This window comes from Schistocerca piceifrons, unplaced genomic scaffold (assembly GCF_021461385.2).
Source record: "Schistocerca piceifrons isolate TAMUIC-IGC-003096 unplaced genomic scaffold, iqSchPice1.1 HiC_scaffold_866, whole genome shotgun sequence".
In the NCBI taxonomy this organism is placed as follows: Eukaryota; Metazoa; Arthropoda; class Insecta; order Orthoptera; family Acrididae; genus Schistocerca; species Schistocerca piceifrons.
In genome coordinates this window covers 1,345,038-1,361,779 of record NW_025729131.1, presented here as the reverse complement: position 1 = coordinate 1,361,779, position 16,742 = coordinate 1,345,038, and the positions used below count along the sequence as shown (strand labels likewise).

The 16,742-nt window shown below is 45.2% G+C and overlaps 1 protein-coding gene across 1 annotated transcript in view; it reads left to right on the top strand.

The window, feature by feature from the left end:
- LOC124771032 (L-dopachrome tautomerase yellow-f2-like) overlaps positions 1–16,742 on the top strand; it is a 51,299-nt gene that overhangs the window by 22,005 nt on the left and 12,552 nt on the right. Inside the window, exons 3-4 of the mRNA XM_047249272.1 lie at positions 3,280–3,639; positions 13,485–13,725. Of these exons, the coding sequence (XP_047105228.1) occupies positions 3,280–3,639; positions 13,485–13,725 (601 nt within the window). The remainder of the gene's footprint in view (positions 1–3,279; positions 3,640–13,484; positions 13,726–16,742) is intronic.

Here is a 16,742-nt window from a genome sequence, read left to right as displayed (position 1 = left end):
TTGTCACCACTAATCAATATTAGCCAACTCTGTTTCTGTCTAATAAATTGGGACGCGGTCTAAAGCAAACGTATGTTCTGCCAATCTCGAAATTACATTTAGGGAAGAATCGGACATTGTGCACTCTATATGTTTTTTGAGAATAAGTCATTTACGGTATCCAAGTTGTGATTCGTTCTAGTAGCATCCCGACAGGAACTATTGGTTTGATCTGCTATACTGAAGTCAAATCACAACATAATACTTGGTTTTATAGAGGTCTCTAGTTGTAGGGTCGTTTTAATCATTTGTAGCCTTGAGAATTCCTTTGAGGGGACAACATTAAAATGGCTCTGAGCACTATGGCACTTAACATCTATGGTAATCAGTACCCTAGAACTTAGAACTATTTAAACCTAAGTAACCGAAGGACATCACACAACACCCAGTCATCACGAGGCAGAGAAAATCCCTGACCCCGCCGGGAATCGAACCCGGGAACCCGGGCGCGGGAAGCGAGAACGCTACCGCACGACCACGAGCTGCGGACGGACAACATTAGACAGCCATTCATAAACACGCTATATGTTACAAACACCACAGGGATTTACATACAATATACCAGAGTTGTCCAGAAAGTAAGTTCCGATCGGTCGCGAAATGGAAACCACTGGGAAAATCGGGTAAAGCTTTGCACAGATGTGCTGGGCACTGTCTCTAGCATTCCCGTCGATCGTGTCGGGTCGCTCTTTTCAGTTTTGAGTGAACACTGAGCACGTAAAGAAGCGTAGGGAATAGCGTCTCCCACCGAGTATGAGGGCCTGGTTAGAGATTTCGCCTGTGCCATGCAACCCACATAACGCAATTGTCGAGCAGTTCCTTCTTCATGCCAATTCTCGGCCGCACGCGGCAAGGCAATGAAGGCGCTACCGCAGCGTTCCCGATGAGAAGTGTTTGTTCTCCCACAATACAGTCCGTAATTGGCTCCCTCTCAGTCTCATCTCTGCTCACAAGAACCGCTGGCTATGAAGACAAAATTTTTCCACAGACAACGAGCTGCAGACCAGTGAAGATAACTGGCCGAAAGCACAGGCAGCTGCTTTCTACGACGAGGATATTGGAAAGTGGATACATTACTATCCGTAGTACGGTGTAGGAAAACCATTGGCATTCAAAACAGCTTTCAGCCGTTTCGGAATGGACAAATAAAGGCCCTGTATGGTTTTCAAGGGAACATTATATCATTTGTCCTGAAAAGTAGTGACAAGTTCAGGTGTCGATGACGGAAATAGATAGCTATCATGCAGCCTTCTCTCCAAAGTAGATCTGGTGACTGTGGTGCACAGTGGAGATGCGAAAATTCATCCTCGTGTTCACAAAACGAGTCCCGCACAATGCGAACCATGTGAACAAACACCCCCGTCATCTTGGAACACAGGCTCACCACTGGGAGCAAACATTGTACCATTGAATGGACCTAATCAGGCAAAATTATCACATAATCCCTGGCAGTAATGCCACGCTGCAGAGTAACCATGGGACCCGTGGAACGCCACGACGTGGCTGCCAAATTCATCACCGAACCACTGCCGTGGTCCACTCTTGGGATGCAGTCTGGACCAACAGCCGAAACCACTGTGCAGCAAGTTTCAACCGACCATATCACTTTCTTTCATTGTTCTCTCAGTCCAGGTTTTATGGCTTCGGCACCACGTTTTACCGTTACGATCATTTACATCACTGATGCGTTGCTTTGGAACTGCAGCTCGCCCTGCAGGTCATAGATTATGGAGCTCCCCTTCTTCTGCAGTGACTTTTGCGGTTGTCGTTCTCTTATTTTTCGTCATAATCCTCTTCAGTGACCGTCACGATCACTCAGCACATATTTTCGTCCTCTTTGTGACTTAGAGGATGATGTTTTTCAACTTTCTCTGTGTGCGGTATAAATCTTCGGTACGGTGCCTCTTCGAAACCCCAACCACCTCAGCTACTTTGGTTATAGAAGCATCCACCATACCGGCACCAACAATTTTCCCGTGTTCAGATGCACTAAGCTCCAAAACAATGGACTCACAACTACACAGAAAACTGTTCTGAACACGACTGACACTTGCGAAGTGGAGGACATTGCACAGGTGTCGTTCAATGTCAAATACAAAGGCACAACTTAGAGGCTCGGCTAGCATCCGCAGTCATGTTCAAGTATGCACTACGTCCACATACACAGGCCGACTACTGTCGAACAGGACCGCTCCGACACGTTCGCCTTTCTACGGGAGATTTTACGGTGGTCGATTCCGTGGTCTTGTAAGTAGGCTGTTTAGGTTTTTATATTGGTAACGTCACGTAGCGCTCTGTATGGAAATCACTGGCTGTGTTGTGTGCAGTCTGTGGCTGGTTGGCATTGTTGGAATATTCGCTATTGTAGTGTTGGGCAGTTGGATGTGAACAGCGCGTAGCGTTGCGCAGTTGGAGGTGAGCCGCCAGCAGTGGTGGATGTGGGGAGAGAGATGGCGGAATTTTGAGAGCGGACGATCTGGACGTGTGTCCATCAAAAGAGTAAATTTTTAGTACTGGATTTCATGAACTGCTGTATATATGATGACTTTTGAACATTATTGAGGTAAATACATTGTTTGTTCTCTGTCAAAATCTTTCGTTTCCTAACTATGCCTATCAGTAGTTAGTGCCTTCAGTAGTTAGAATCCTTTATTTAGCTGGTAGTATTGGCGCTCGCTGTACTGCAGTAGTTCGAGTAACGAAGATTTTTGTGAGGTAAATGATTAATGAAAGGCATAGGTCATTGTCAGTCACGGACATTCTTTTGTAGGGATTATTGAAAGTCAGATTGCGTTGCGCTAAAGATATTGTGTGTCAGTTTAGTGATGATCAGAATAAGTAAACAGAGAAATGTCTGAGTACGTTCAGTTTTGCTCAGCTGTTTGAAAATCAAATAACGTAAGGGGTTTAACAGCTCAGTCATTCATAAATTTTTCTAAGGGGAGGTTTCAGTTTGCGTGCGTCAGTTTGCGGGCAGATCGCTACCCGCTTGCTCTGATCACTGCCTGCTATCCCAAATTCCGTCAGTCCACAGAAAGTCAGACGGTCGGCGTCCCGCTCAGCCGTGGGTAGTGGTCGGTGGTGAGGGAGGGGGGGGGGGGGGGGGGGGCGTGTTCGACCGACCAGTCGGGATGTGAATGGTCGGCTATTTCTCATGGTTTTTCCGTATGTAACAAGGCCAACAGTTTTTCTATGTCGACTGAGGACGGCCTATTTGAAAACAGCTGCCTGTGCCCACAGGTACTACCTGCGGAGAGACGACTTCGATGCGACGTCGTTCTTCGCCAGTATCGCGGTGGATGTTGAGGCGGGCCACTGCGGCGAGGCGTTCGCCTATCTGCCGGACCTGGGCTCTTCCGCGCTGGTCGTCTTCAGCCTGTCCGACCGCAGCTCGCGCCGCCTGCGCCACAACTTCTTCCGCATGGACCCGCTGTACGGCGACTTCGACATTGCGGGATTCAACTACCAGCTCGCCGATGGCATCTTCTCAGTGGCGCTTTCCGCGCCCGACCCCGAGGACGACGGCTACCGCACCGCCTTCTTCCACGCTCTCTGCTCTTCCAGAGAATTTGCCGTCTCGTCTCGATGGCTCAGGAACAGGTAAGTACCAGTGCAACTACTTAAGAATTGTGTACACTGTCCGCTGCGGAGAAGAATGCGCAGGACAGGAATGCGGCAGCGAGATGGGTATGCAATGTAACATGTTGTTGTTGTTGTGGTCTTCAGTCCTGAGACTGGTTTGATGCAGCTCTCCATGCTACTCTATACTGTGCAAGCTTCTTCATCTCCCAGTACCTACCGCAACCTACATCCTTCTGAATCTGCTTAGTTTATTCATCTCTTGGTCTCCCTCTACGATTTTTACCCTCCACGTTGCCCTCCAATACTAAATTGGTGAGCCCTTGATGCCTCAGAATATGTCCTGCTTCTAGTCAAATTGTGCCACAAACTTCTCTTCTCCCCAATCCCATTCAATACTTCCTCATTAGTTATGTGATATACCCATCTAACATGATATAAAGCACAAAAGTAACGCCTTGACTACAGAACTATTCTGTTGCGTGCGACATATTTCGCGTAAGGACCACGAAGATAAGATACCATAAATTAGGGCTCGTGCGGAGACATGTAGACAGTTGTTTTTCCCTCGTTCTATTTGTGAGAAGGAAAGATAATGACTAGTAGCCATAAGGTGGCTTGCGGAGAATCAATTTAGATGTAGATACAGAATATTAAAAATGAGACATACAAAAGTGTTATGGCTGCCGTTCATCAGAACATGCTTCAGTGTCCTACCAAATCAACCCGACGCCTGTCGCAAGAGACCGACAGATCAGTCGAATACTCCACCTGGACCTGCACATGCGCGCCTACTGAGTGTCTGGTGTTCATGCGTTAAGTCCAGCAGATGCTGCTCGGCGCCTCCAGTTTTGTTAGTGACTGTTCACTGAGATAACAATGAATGGCTTGGACATGGATCTGTTCTTTATGTCTGATGAAACCTCGTTTCACCTGAGTGGTTATGTCATCTCACAGAATCACAGATTCTGTGCAGCGGAGAATCCGCAAAACTTCCACGAAACACCACTATGTGATCAGAAGGTTAGGGTTTGGTGTGCAGTGTCTGCAAGCCGCATTATTGGTCTCATCTTCTTTCATCAGCGCTTCGGCGCGTTACGTTGACAACATTTTGAAACTATTTGTGGCAGCATTAACGGAGGAGGAATAGACCTACAGTTACTTCCAATAGAATGGAGTAACTGCCCATGCAGCCGGCCGGATCCTGGACGACATTTTCACGCCTCATAGAGTTTTTAGCAGGGATCAGTCAGGTTGCAGCCGTAGCTGGCCACCCAGGCCACCTGATCTGTCAGTGTGCGATTACTCTGTGTGGGGATCCCTCAAGTCTAAGGTGTATCGCAACAAGCCTCACAGTCTTCAAGAACTGCAACAGAACATTTCGGATGAGACTGCAGAAATTCCAACAGTCCACCTTCGACACCCCTTCAGCAGTTTACTGACCAGGCCCCAAAACTGCTAAGAGATAATGGTGATCATTTTCTACATCGTCTATAGTCAGGTTAATACTGTATTTCCTCTCCTCTGTTGTGTTTCTTTGTACCATGGAACTCTGTTATCTGGGCCACCTTTATTTGTCCCACTCTGTATAAAGAGAATAATAGCGGTCCTATCACACATCCCTGGGGCTCTCCTGACCATACTCTTGTCGCTGATGAATACTCGCCGTCGAAGACAACATACTGGAGCCTATAACTTAACAAGTCTTCGAGCCACTCACACATCTGTGAACCTATTCTGTATGCTCGTATCTTCTTTAACAGCTTGCAATTGTGCACCGTATCAAACGCTTTCCGGAAATATGGAATCCGTCTGTTGCCCTTCATCCATAGTTCGCAATACATCAGGTGAGAGTAAGGCAAGCTGAGTTTCTCACAAGTGGTGCTTTCTAAAACTATGCTGATTCGTGGACATAAGATTCTCAGCCTTAAAAAAATTTATTACATACGAATTGAGAATATATTCAAGGATTCTGCCGTAAACAGATGTTAGAGACGTTGGTCTGTAATTTTACGGATCCGTTCATCTGACCTCCTTATGCACAGGATTCACCTGCGCTTTTTTCCCAGTCGCTTGGGACTTTGAGCTGGGCGAGAGATTCGCCATAAATGCAAGCTAAGTAAGGGGCCAGTGCCGTAGAATATTTTTGGAAACGCCGAATTGGTATTCCATCCGGAACTGGTGACTTATTTGTTTTCAACTCCTTCTGTTGTTTCTCTTCAGATGGTTCAAATGGCTCTAAGCACTATGGGACTTAATGTCTGAGGTCATTAGTCCCCTAGACTTAGAACTACTTAAACCTAACTAACCTAAGGACATCACACACATCCATGCCCGAGACAGGATTCGAACCTGCGGCCGTAGCAGCCGCGTGGTTCCGGACTGAAGCGCCTAGAACCGCTCGGCCACAGCGGCCGGCAGTTGTTTCTCTACGCCAGGGATGCTTATTGCTATGTCGTCCATACACGCGTCTGTTCGATGGTCAAATGACGGTGTGTCTATGTATGATTCTCGTGCATGAACGCATTCTTAAACATTAAATTTAAAACTTCCGCTTTAATTTTCCTTTCTGCAACTGCCATAACCGACTGGTCAAGAAGTGCCTGGATGGAAGCCGTAGACCCACTTAGCGGTTTTACATAGGACCAAAATTATCTTGGCTTCCCTACCAGATCTTTTACTAAGGTGTGACGGTGGTTGCAGTTGTATGCATCGCGCATTGATTTTTTCAAAGACGCACGCATCTCTACTAACCTTTGCTTGTCGTTATTAAACCATGGTGGGTCCTTTCCGTCCTTCATCCACTTACTACGCATATAATTCTCCAGACCACGATCTGCAATGTGCTTAATCTTTGTCCATAATTTTTCTACGTGCATCTTACTGGAACCAAGTGATCTCAGTTCACTGCCTACGTGAGATGCTAACAACTCTTTATCTGCTCTTTCTAGTAGAAACGCTCTCCTAGCCTTCTGTACAGATTTATTAACTTTCGTAACCGTAGTTGCTATAATGACATCATGATCGCTAATCCCCATTTTTATATTGACGTTGTCTATATGGTCCACTCTATTTGTAGCTACGAAGTTTATTTCCATTGCGTGTGGGCTGTCGAACTAGATGCTCAAGACAATTTTCAGAAAACGTATTCAAAAGCATTTCGCATGACGATCTGTCTGTGCCCGTGCAATGAATCCATAGACATCCCAGTCTATAAACGGCAGGTTAAAGTCGCTTCCAACTAGTAATGCATGATCTGGGTATTTACGCGCTACTAACCATAGACATTCTTTGAATAACTCTAGACCTGCCACAGCAGAATCGGTTGGCCGGCAGAAACATTCAACACTTAGCTTGGTTTCAGCTAGACCTGTTATAAGCGACCAGATAACTACACTTTCACACTCGACTTCTACCTCAAAAGAGACAGTATTTTTTTTCAACTGCAATGAACGCTCCCCCTCATATAGCCTCTAACCTGTCTTTCCAATATACATTCCATGACTCGCTAAGTGTCTCAGAATTTTCCATTTGGGTTTCAACCAGCTCTCGGTCCCCAGAATAATTTGAGAGTGACAACATTCCTGCGGGACAGTGAATTCGGGAGCTATGCTACGAATACTTCGACAATTTTGACAGTCGAAGTGTCACTACTCTGAATTCGTTGTGACTTCCCTTGCTGAGTACTGACTGGCGAGCGTTCATCTGAGTGCCTCAGAGTACTGCCTAGCCTAAAAAAAAAGACAAGTACCCTTCTAACCGAGTAGCTGCTTCCTTCTTGTAGCGCACCATGACCTATCAAACCCTCAACCGATAAAGCAGGTCTAGAATCTGCAACCAAGACCACAAATCCTTTGATTAAGACCCTCAACTCCTCTATAAACCAAAGGAACCTGATCAACTGTGGCAACAACGGTGCAAATTGCGAGCTCTTCCTGTACCCCATGCTTGAGGCCAGTAGCCTTCACCACTTCCACCAGCCGCTCGTATGAACTGTGGACGGCCTCTAGCCCATGCGACAAGCGTCGTTGGTTTTCACAAGAGCCACAACTTAAGACGACTGCACCCAGCACGCTCGATAGCAGCAGGCAAGACCGCCTCCACATCTCGAGGTTCCTGGCAAGCATACCGAGTGCAAGCTAGCTGTCTTCTCAGTCCTGAACACTGTCTGCCTAACGGCTCCATAACGCACTTGACGTTGGAGCTACCGATAATTAGCAAACCTCCCCACCTCCCTACCCCATCCCAGTGTGCATGCTCGCACCCTTCTGAAGGAGCGGACACCTGTCCACTCACTGGGTGAATGGGCAATGCCAGACGGCCAGTCTCCACATTGATCCTTCGCTTCGAGCAACGCGAACGCGTTACCACCCGCCACTTACTCTGCAGTGAGGACGGATTCACAGCGTCGGGTAGACTAGGAGATGTGTCCGAAGCAGAAGCCATGGGCGAAACAACCCATACCTGAGGTGTCCCATGCGACGCACCAGATTCTCTGCCACACCTACAACCCTAGGCAGCAGCCTGAAGGTGACTGATTATAGCCAGAAGTGCATTCAGCTGCTCGCGAACTGTGGCCAGCTCCTCCTGCGTCCGCACACAGTATGCACACATTCTACCCATCCTAGCAAGACTAACTGAAAAAGTAAACTGTAAATGCAGACACAATCCTTGATATGAAACTTGCTAGCCTCCTGATGTGCTACCAATGGACGCTATTGCGTTAATGAGCCATGTATCTGGTTACTCAGAAGAAATGAAAACTGCGCTACAGACTTCCTGAATTCACACTAACAAAATGCGAGCTTTACGCCTCTTCAAGGGAAACTCGAACGAAATTTAATATACTACGAGGACAAGACAGGAAAAGATAAACACTTAACTTGCCGCTCTGTGGATGTGTATCAGCCGAGAGCTGGAGCCTCACTGACTGGGCGTCTTCTTAACTTCACACGCATACTTCCCCAACAACAGAGACAACCCTAGCAAGATTCGTTACATACTGTAGAGCAGTATCCCGGATTCTGATGTATGGCATGATGACCATGAGAAGACTTAGCAGTTTCTGCAAAATGGTGACAATCCGATAGAAATTTGAGGAGTTCTTCCTCCTTCAGAGGTGCACTTTGATACAGGAAATGTCCTCGATTGCGTCCGTTGGCTTTTAGGCAGGATGGGAAACCTCTGAGGAACGAAGAACGAAGGAATTATGAGCGTTCTATGTCCAGCAGGTAGAGCATGGCCACTACCTTTTTCAGCAGTTGGCATATCTAATTTTTGGCGTCCGTAGCTTACTAAGTACCGGTCACTCTGAGGTCATAAAACTCCGTCACGTAGCCTGTTCTGCCCCATTCCCCTTGTGCGGACATTTGCGGTTGCACGTTGGGAAGATGCCAATGGTTATCAAATCTGGCTCCTTATAATTTGGACAGTGATGCGCAATGATGCCCCCGCTAAAGCTCCGCCATTTTAACAAGGCGCAAACAACTGTTTCGGTTGGAGGGTTGTAACAGCCTGCAGGACGCCGCAAGCCATCTTCAGCATCACCACATAGTAGAAAGACATCGCAACCACCCTGCCCCCACCCTCCCACTTTGTCGCTTGAACCGAACTTACAAGGATGCAATGATCTCTCTGGTTTATCTCTAAAACGTTCCTTCTACAGTATCTGCAGTGTAGAGGTTAAGTTTGGCTTCTAGAGTAAAGACACGTTGTCCGGTACTCTGTAATCACTACTTGTTTAATATTTTACTAGCAAATTCTTATTTCCCTTTAAATGTCAGTGTTTTACTTCTGGTTTTCTGCAGTGAAGTTTTAGCTCCAACCATCTTTCGTGAATGCTGTTATCAGCATTGTGAAAGCGCATGGTTTTTATACATAAATATTTTAATGACTACTTTTTTGTGTCTTGTAATTTATGTCAACCTCCTCAGTTTGTCAATTAATCAGTTTAGAAACCGTTGCAAGTAGGGACGTCTTCAGCTGTCATATGAGGTCAGGATTAAGACCAGAAATTTTATGTAATTAGCCGGCCGCGTTGGTCTAGCGGTTCTAGGCGCGCAGTCCGGAACCGCGCGGCTGCTGCGGTCGCAGGTTCGAATCCTGCCTCGGGCATGGATGTGTGTGATGTCCTTAGGTTAGTTAGGTTTAAGTAGTTCTAAGTTCTAGGGGACTGATGACCACGGATGTTAAGTCCCATAGTGCTCAGAGCCATTTGAACCATTTTTTTATGTAATTAATTTTCCCACTGACAGCGCACAAAGTGAAGATCCTCTCTTCCCCTCATTTAAACGGACTGGCTCCCTATGAAACAAACAGTTGCAAAATTAATCATTCTCTGACCAGATTCTTCTTTATAATGGTGGTACCGACACGACCAATGAAAGAAAAAGTAGGCTCCAATGTGAAATACTACTACAGAATATCATAAGAAAATAGCAGCATATTTACAGTAACACGCATGTGAAAACGATATGTACAAAAATAAATGAGCGCGAGATTACAAAAAAAAAAAAGGAAGTCGCTTAGTACTGGAAAGGGCAGTGGAACTAATGAGATACCCGTCAGACTGTATGATGGTACAAATATACTGCAAATACGGAGGAGGACTAACGTGTAATTTGAGATGAGGAAATCATTTCCCAATCTCTGGACAGAAAGTTATTAGCGAAAATGCGGAAAAAATCTTTAATTTACAGTTGACCGGCTAATGATGATAAAAATCCAAGTAGTCACGTTTTGCTAACACTTTTAATTTTCTGTAATATGCGCTACATACAAAGCAGTTGTTCAAAGTAGCGTCATCCAACTTCTGTGCAGCCGTAACAAACAATCCTGTCGTATCCGTCTGAAATATTCGATGGATGTCGCGAATTACTGGTAGCAATTTCTCGCCTGGTGTTCCGCACACGTAACTTTTCGTATGACCCGACAAGTAGAAATTAAGATGAGTCAAATCCCGAAACGAACTAAGAACGAATAAACCATCCAGATATTCGGGCTAAGTGCCTGAAGGAAGCTACGTAAACGGCACCGGCCTCATTTTTACTGGCACTGCAGTCCGTGTTGTGGTCGCAGTTGGATCTTAACGCACATAGGCGTCCACAAATGAAGACAATAAGGGGCACATGGCACGCCCCCGACCATCCCCAGGAATGTGTAGTATTTTTATTCTTTACAGAATCTTCATATACTTTCAGAAGTGATTTCCCCTTCCCGGATAAATTTCTGCAGGCCCTATGGTAACGCACCGGAACAGAACGCGAATTTTGTAAATTCTGCTCACGTTTCTCTTCAGTATCACAACAAAGTGTACATCGCGGCTTCAGATCTTGATCAGGCACTGCTCACTGAACCGGATAGCTACTGTGTCTCGGATTTTCAGGCGCAGGCAGACTATTAAGTGATGAGTGCTATTGACCGAGGATCTCAAATTGGTTCCATATTTCTAGATTTCCTACAGGCTTTTCATACCGTCACTCACAAGTGGCACAGTTCGTAGTAATTGACGGAAAGTCATGGAGTAAAACACAAGAAATATTTGGCGATCTCTGAGGAACTGTTATAGCCCCTCTGCTGTTCCTAATCTATATAAATGATTTAGGAGACAATATGAGCAGCCATATTAGGTGGTCGTCAGATGATGCTGCCATTTACCGTCTCGTAAAGTCACCAGAGGATCAAAACCAATTGCAAAATCATTTAAGCTATGTATGTGTATGATACGAAATGTGACAATTGGCCTTGAATAATGAAAAGTGTGGGTGCTAAAAGAAATCTGCTAAATTTCGGTTACACTATAAATCACAAAAATCTAAAGCTTGCCAATTCAGCTAAATACTTTCGAGTTACAATTACGAATAACTTAAATTGGAACGATCACACAGATAATGTTGCAACAGAACACTTAGAAGATGTAATAAGTCTACTAAAAGGGCTGCCTACAGTACGCTTGTCCGCCCTCTGCTAGAGTACTGCTGCGTGATATAGGTTCCTTACCAGATAGGATTGATGGAGGTCGTCAGAAAAGTTCAAACAAGGTCAGCTCGTTTTCTATTATTGCGAAATAGGGAAGTGAGTTTAACGGATATGATCGCGAGTTAGGTTGTCAGTTATTAAAACAAAGGTGATCTGCGTTGCAACGAGATCTTTTCAAGACTTTTGTCTCCTACATTCTCCTCGAAAGTGAAATTCTTTTGTCGAAATCCGTCTACATAGGGAGAAATGATCATTCTAGTAAAATAAGAGGAATCAGAGCTTGCACGGAAAGATTTGAGCGTTTTTCCCAGGCGCTGGTCGAGGGTGGAAAGGTGGAGAAAGAGAGTGAAAGTGGTTCGATGAACGCTCTGCCGGCCACTTAATTGTGGGTTGCAGAGTGGTCACAATGAACTCTCTGCCAGGTGCTTATGTGTGGGTTGCAGAGTGGTCACAATGAACTCTCTGCCAGGTACTTATGTGTGAGGTGCAGAGTGGTCACAATGAACGTTCCGCCAGGCACTTGTGTGTGAGTTGCAGAGTGGTCACAATGAACGCTCTGCGAGGCACTTACGTGTAAGTTGCAAAGTGGTCACAATGAACGCTCTGCCAGGCACTTATGTGTGAGTTGCAGACTGGTCACAACGAACTCTCTGCCAGGCACTTTCTTGTGAGTTGGAGAGTGGCCACAATGAGCTCACTGCCAGGCACTTACATGTGAATTGTAGAGTGGTCACAATGAACGCTCCGCCAGGCACTTATGTGTGAGTTGCAGAGTGGTCTCAATGAACGGTCCGCCAGGCAAGTGTGAGTTGTAGAGTGCTCAGAATGAAAGTTCTGCCAGGCACTTACGTGTGAGTTGCAGAGTGGTCACAATGAACGCTCTGCCAGCCACTTACGTGTGAGTTGCAGAGTGGTCACAATGAACTCTTTGTCAGGCATTTACAAGTGAGTTGCAGAGTGGTCACAATGGAAGGTCCGCCAGGCAAGTGTGAGTTGTAGAGTGGTCAGAATGAAAGCTCTGCTAGGCACTTACGTGTGAGTTGCAAAGTGGTCACAATGAACGCTCTGCGAGGCACTTATGTGTGAGTTGCAGAGTGGTCACAATGAACGGTCCGCCAGGCAAGTGTGAGTTGTAGAGTGGTCACAATGAAAGCTGTGCGAGGCACTTTCATGTGAGCTGCAGAGTGGTCACAATGAACTCTCTGCCAGGCACTTACATGTGATTTGCAGAGTGGTCACAATGAACTCTTTGTCAGGCATTTACGTGTGAGTTGCAGAGCGGTCACGTGGAAGCAGATGTAGATTGCAGGGTGGCTGAACTGTCAACCTCCCACATATGAGTCCAGCGCCTTATCACTGTACAACTTCGCTCAGTACATATACAAGCCATCCATGGAGCATGATCTCCACTTCTAAGAACCTTCAAGTGAAACATCGACACAGGTTTTCACGTGAAGAGTGACCTGGAACTCCATCGTAGTCGACCTACTTTTTACACGAAGAACAAGTCTCAAATCTCCTTCAATGCGCATGCTCTATAGCTCGTGGTCTAGTTTCTAGCGGTTCTACCTCTAGATCACTGGGTCCTGGGCTCGATTACCGGCCGGGTTGGAGATTTTCTCTGCCTGGGGACTGGGCGTTTGCGTTGTCCTCATCATTTCATCATCATCCTCATCATTAGTGACAGTGGCTAGATTGGACTGTGAAACAAATTGGACTGTGAATAAATTGGGGCTTTGTACGGACGGGGATGACCGCGCAGTTGAGCGCCCCACAAACCAAACATCGTGATCAATGCACAAGTTTTCTCCGTTTAAAGAACTTGGCCATTACTGTACTATCCATTTTGCGACTTTCCACATCTTGAGGCACACCGTTTGTGTTGGCAGCACTGCCGCTGGCACCACCTCGTGGTTCCGGTCGTTCCAGCCGGTGGGCAGCCGCGGGGACCGCGGCCAGTCCACAGGCAGCTTCCTGGACGAGCGAACAGGCGTGCTCTTCATGATGGAGGTGCTGAACCACCGCGTCACCTGCTGGAACTCGCGCTCCGGGCTCCCCATGGACGCAGAAACCATAGGTGTCGTCGCCGAGGACGACGGTACCTCATTCATCTATCCCAGTGACGTTAAGGTACTCCTACAATTATGCTTGAATTTATCCTCCAGAAATCACTCTACGGTACAGTTCCGCATAAGCTCACAACAAAATATGTCACCTCCTCAAAAGCGCGCACTGCTCACATTCGATCGCTGTCTAAGGCTTTGCAGTTATTTGGGCAGGGGCTAATGATGTTTGCCAACATGACAAAATACAAATGTGATTATTGTTGGAGTACCACATAGTCATGACTTGGCTAAATGGTCGAGTAAATCAAGAAATCCACTCCACAAACAGAAAACTAGAAAATTTGTGAAAGACTCCCACAATGCAAGCTTTATTATTACATCTAACAAAAAAGAGCCATATACAGCACATTGACTACGGGTGAATGCAACTGGCAAAGAACTAAAGGCCACTGGGGTTCATGAGTCATTGAAATCGAACAGGAAAGTTTACAAAATATCTGTGAAACTGAAGCAGATAAAAGTCAGTCAAACCAGTGACAGGCACAACTCCCATAAGAAGAACGTCAGAATCTTTAAAAGCAAATAGTATATCTGTGGTTTATACAATTACTCAATAAAAAACCATACTCAAGGGATCAACGCAAAAGTTAAAAGAAGTACCGAATGAAAATAATCCAGCAACAGTTATGACAGAAGAACACATCTTATAAGGAGACAGAACAAGTTGTAGAAAGAAGAACAAGAACACAAGTTCAGGCAGTGGGAATACCAACTGACTGTATATGGCAGTCAACTTGCAAAAACAAACCACGACCAAAGGACCAGGGTTGTTGGTGGGATCAGAGGTTGTTTCACAAGAGAAAGTGCTTAGCAAAGGGATTCAACAAACAGAAGAACAGGTATGTGAAATCATAACACGTATAGTCACAATACTGTAGGATTAAAGACATTAACTGAGCCCAACACTTCAAATATAGAGACAAATAGCTCTGAGAGGAAAGCAGATAGACACAGACAACTCACTTTTCTACAAATTAACATATGTTGCATTAGAAATAATGTTTTTACAATTACAGCGTTTGTCTAACATTCAACACGTCGATATTATATGTGTATCAGAACACTGGTTAACCCAAATTCAAGTAAACATATTTGTTCCCAAGGGTATGTTGCGGTGCAAACATAATGTATAGAAGACAGAGAAAAAATGATGAGGCTGGAATTTTTTTCAAATAAGGAGTAAAATTTTCCAAAATTCATTTATCTACATATTGCTCATAATGGTTGCAAACAGAACACAGCATGTGGTTCTCAATGGAGAGACATCTACAGACGTTAAAGTAACCTCTGACGTGCCACAGGGGAGTGTTATGGGACCATTGTTTTTCACAATATATATAAATGACCTAGTAGATAGTGTCGGATGTTCCATGCGGCTTTTCGCGGATGATGCTGTAGTACACAGAGAAGTTGCAGCATTAGAAAATTGCAACGAAATGCAGGAAGATCTGCAGCGGATAGGCACTTGGCGCAGGGAGTGGCATCTGACCCTTAACATAGAGAAATGTAATGTATTGCGAATACATAGAAATAAGGATCCTTTACTGTATCATTATATGATAGCGGAACACACACTGGTAGCAGTTACTTCTGTAAAATATCTGGGCGATGCGTACGGATCGATTTGAAGTGGAATGATCATATAAAATTAACTGTTGGTAAGGCGGGTACCAGGTTGAAATTCATTGGGAGAGTCCTTAGAAAATGTAGTTCATCGACAAAGGAGGTGGCTTACAAAACACTCGTTCGATCTATACTTGAGTATTGATCATCAGTGTGGGATCCGTACCAGATCGGGTTGACGGAGGAGATAGAGAAGATCCAAAGAAGAGCGGCGCGTTTCGTCACAGGGTTATTTGGTAAACGTGATAGCGTTACGGAGATGTTTAGCAAACTCAAGTGGCAGACTCTGCAAGAGAGGCGCTCCACATCGCGGTGTAGCTTGCTGTCCAGGTACCGAGAGGGTGCATTTCTGGATTAGGTATCGCATATATTGATTCCCCCTACTTATATGTCCCGAGGAGATCACGAATGTAAAATTAGAGAGATTCGAGCGCGCACGGAGGCTTTCCGGCAGTCGTTCTTCCCGCGAACCATACACGACTGGTACAGGAAAGGGAGGTAATGACTGTGGCACGTAAAGTGCCCTCCGCCACACACCGTTGGGTGGCTTGCGGAGTATAAATGTAGATGTAGAATGGGATCGGGAGTTTAGTTGTGTAATACAGAAGAATGGAAATGTAGTTAGTGTGTATAGGTCTATAGATGGATGTGTAATTTTTTTATTGAAAAATGTGTGTCAATAGTTATAAAAAGTCTTGGTGATTAAGTCGAGAATAGTTATCTGTGGTGATTTTAACGTAGAAATCGTAAACACAGGGGTACAAGTCACAAGGATACTTATCAATATGCAAAGATCATTGGACCAATGTTGAGTAAATAACTGTGCTATATGTAAGAATGCTTGAATAAACGAAATTATGGTGAATTTACACAGGGAAGACACTACAGTCAGACTTGCAGGAGGAGCTCTGGCAGATGACGAGCCTTTCTCCTCACACTCTGTAAGAGACAACCAATTAAAATCGAAGAACCTAAAATGCTACTCATAAGAGGGCAAAAGGAAGAGTACATAAGAGTTTATGTTGACAGACAGCATATTGGGACTTTTTATATAATTGTCAACTGAGGGAAGGGGAGCTGAAATGGCTTTTGATAACTTTTTTGAAGAAATATATAGATTTATGGTATTCTTCTTCACCAGTAACAAATGTTAGATATCCAAGTGCACCGAAAAATAACAGGCTGCTGGTTTTGAACTCGAGGAAATCAGAGAAAACACGCTCATGCTGTACCCAAAGGACACAGCAGAGAGAAAACATTACGGCTCCTATATGAAAAGCAAAAAATTCTACAAAGCTAAGCTCCTTACTACAAAAAAGTGGCAAGAGAAAACTAAATTGAAAGGGCTCCCAGTAAATGAATATTAAAGAATTCTTTGAGATGCCTGAGGAGGATATT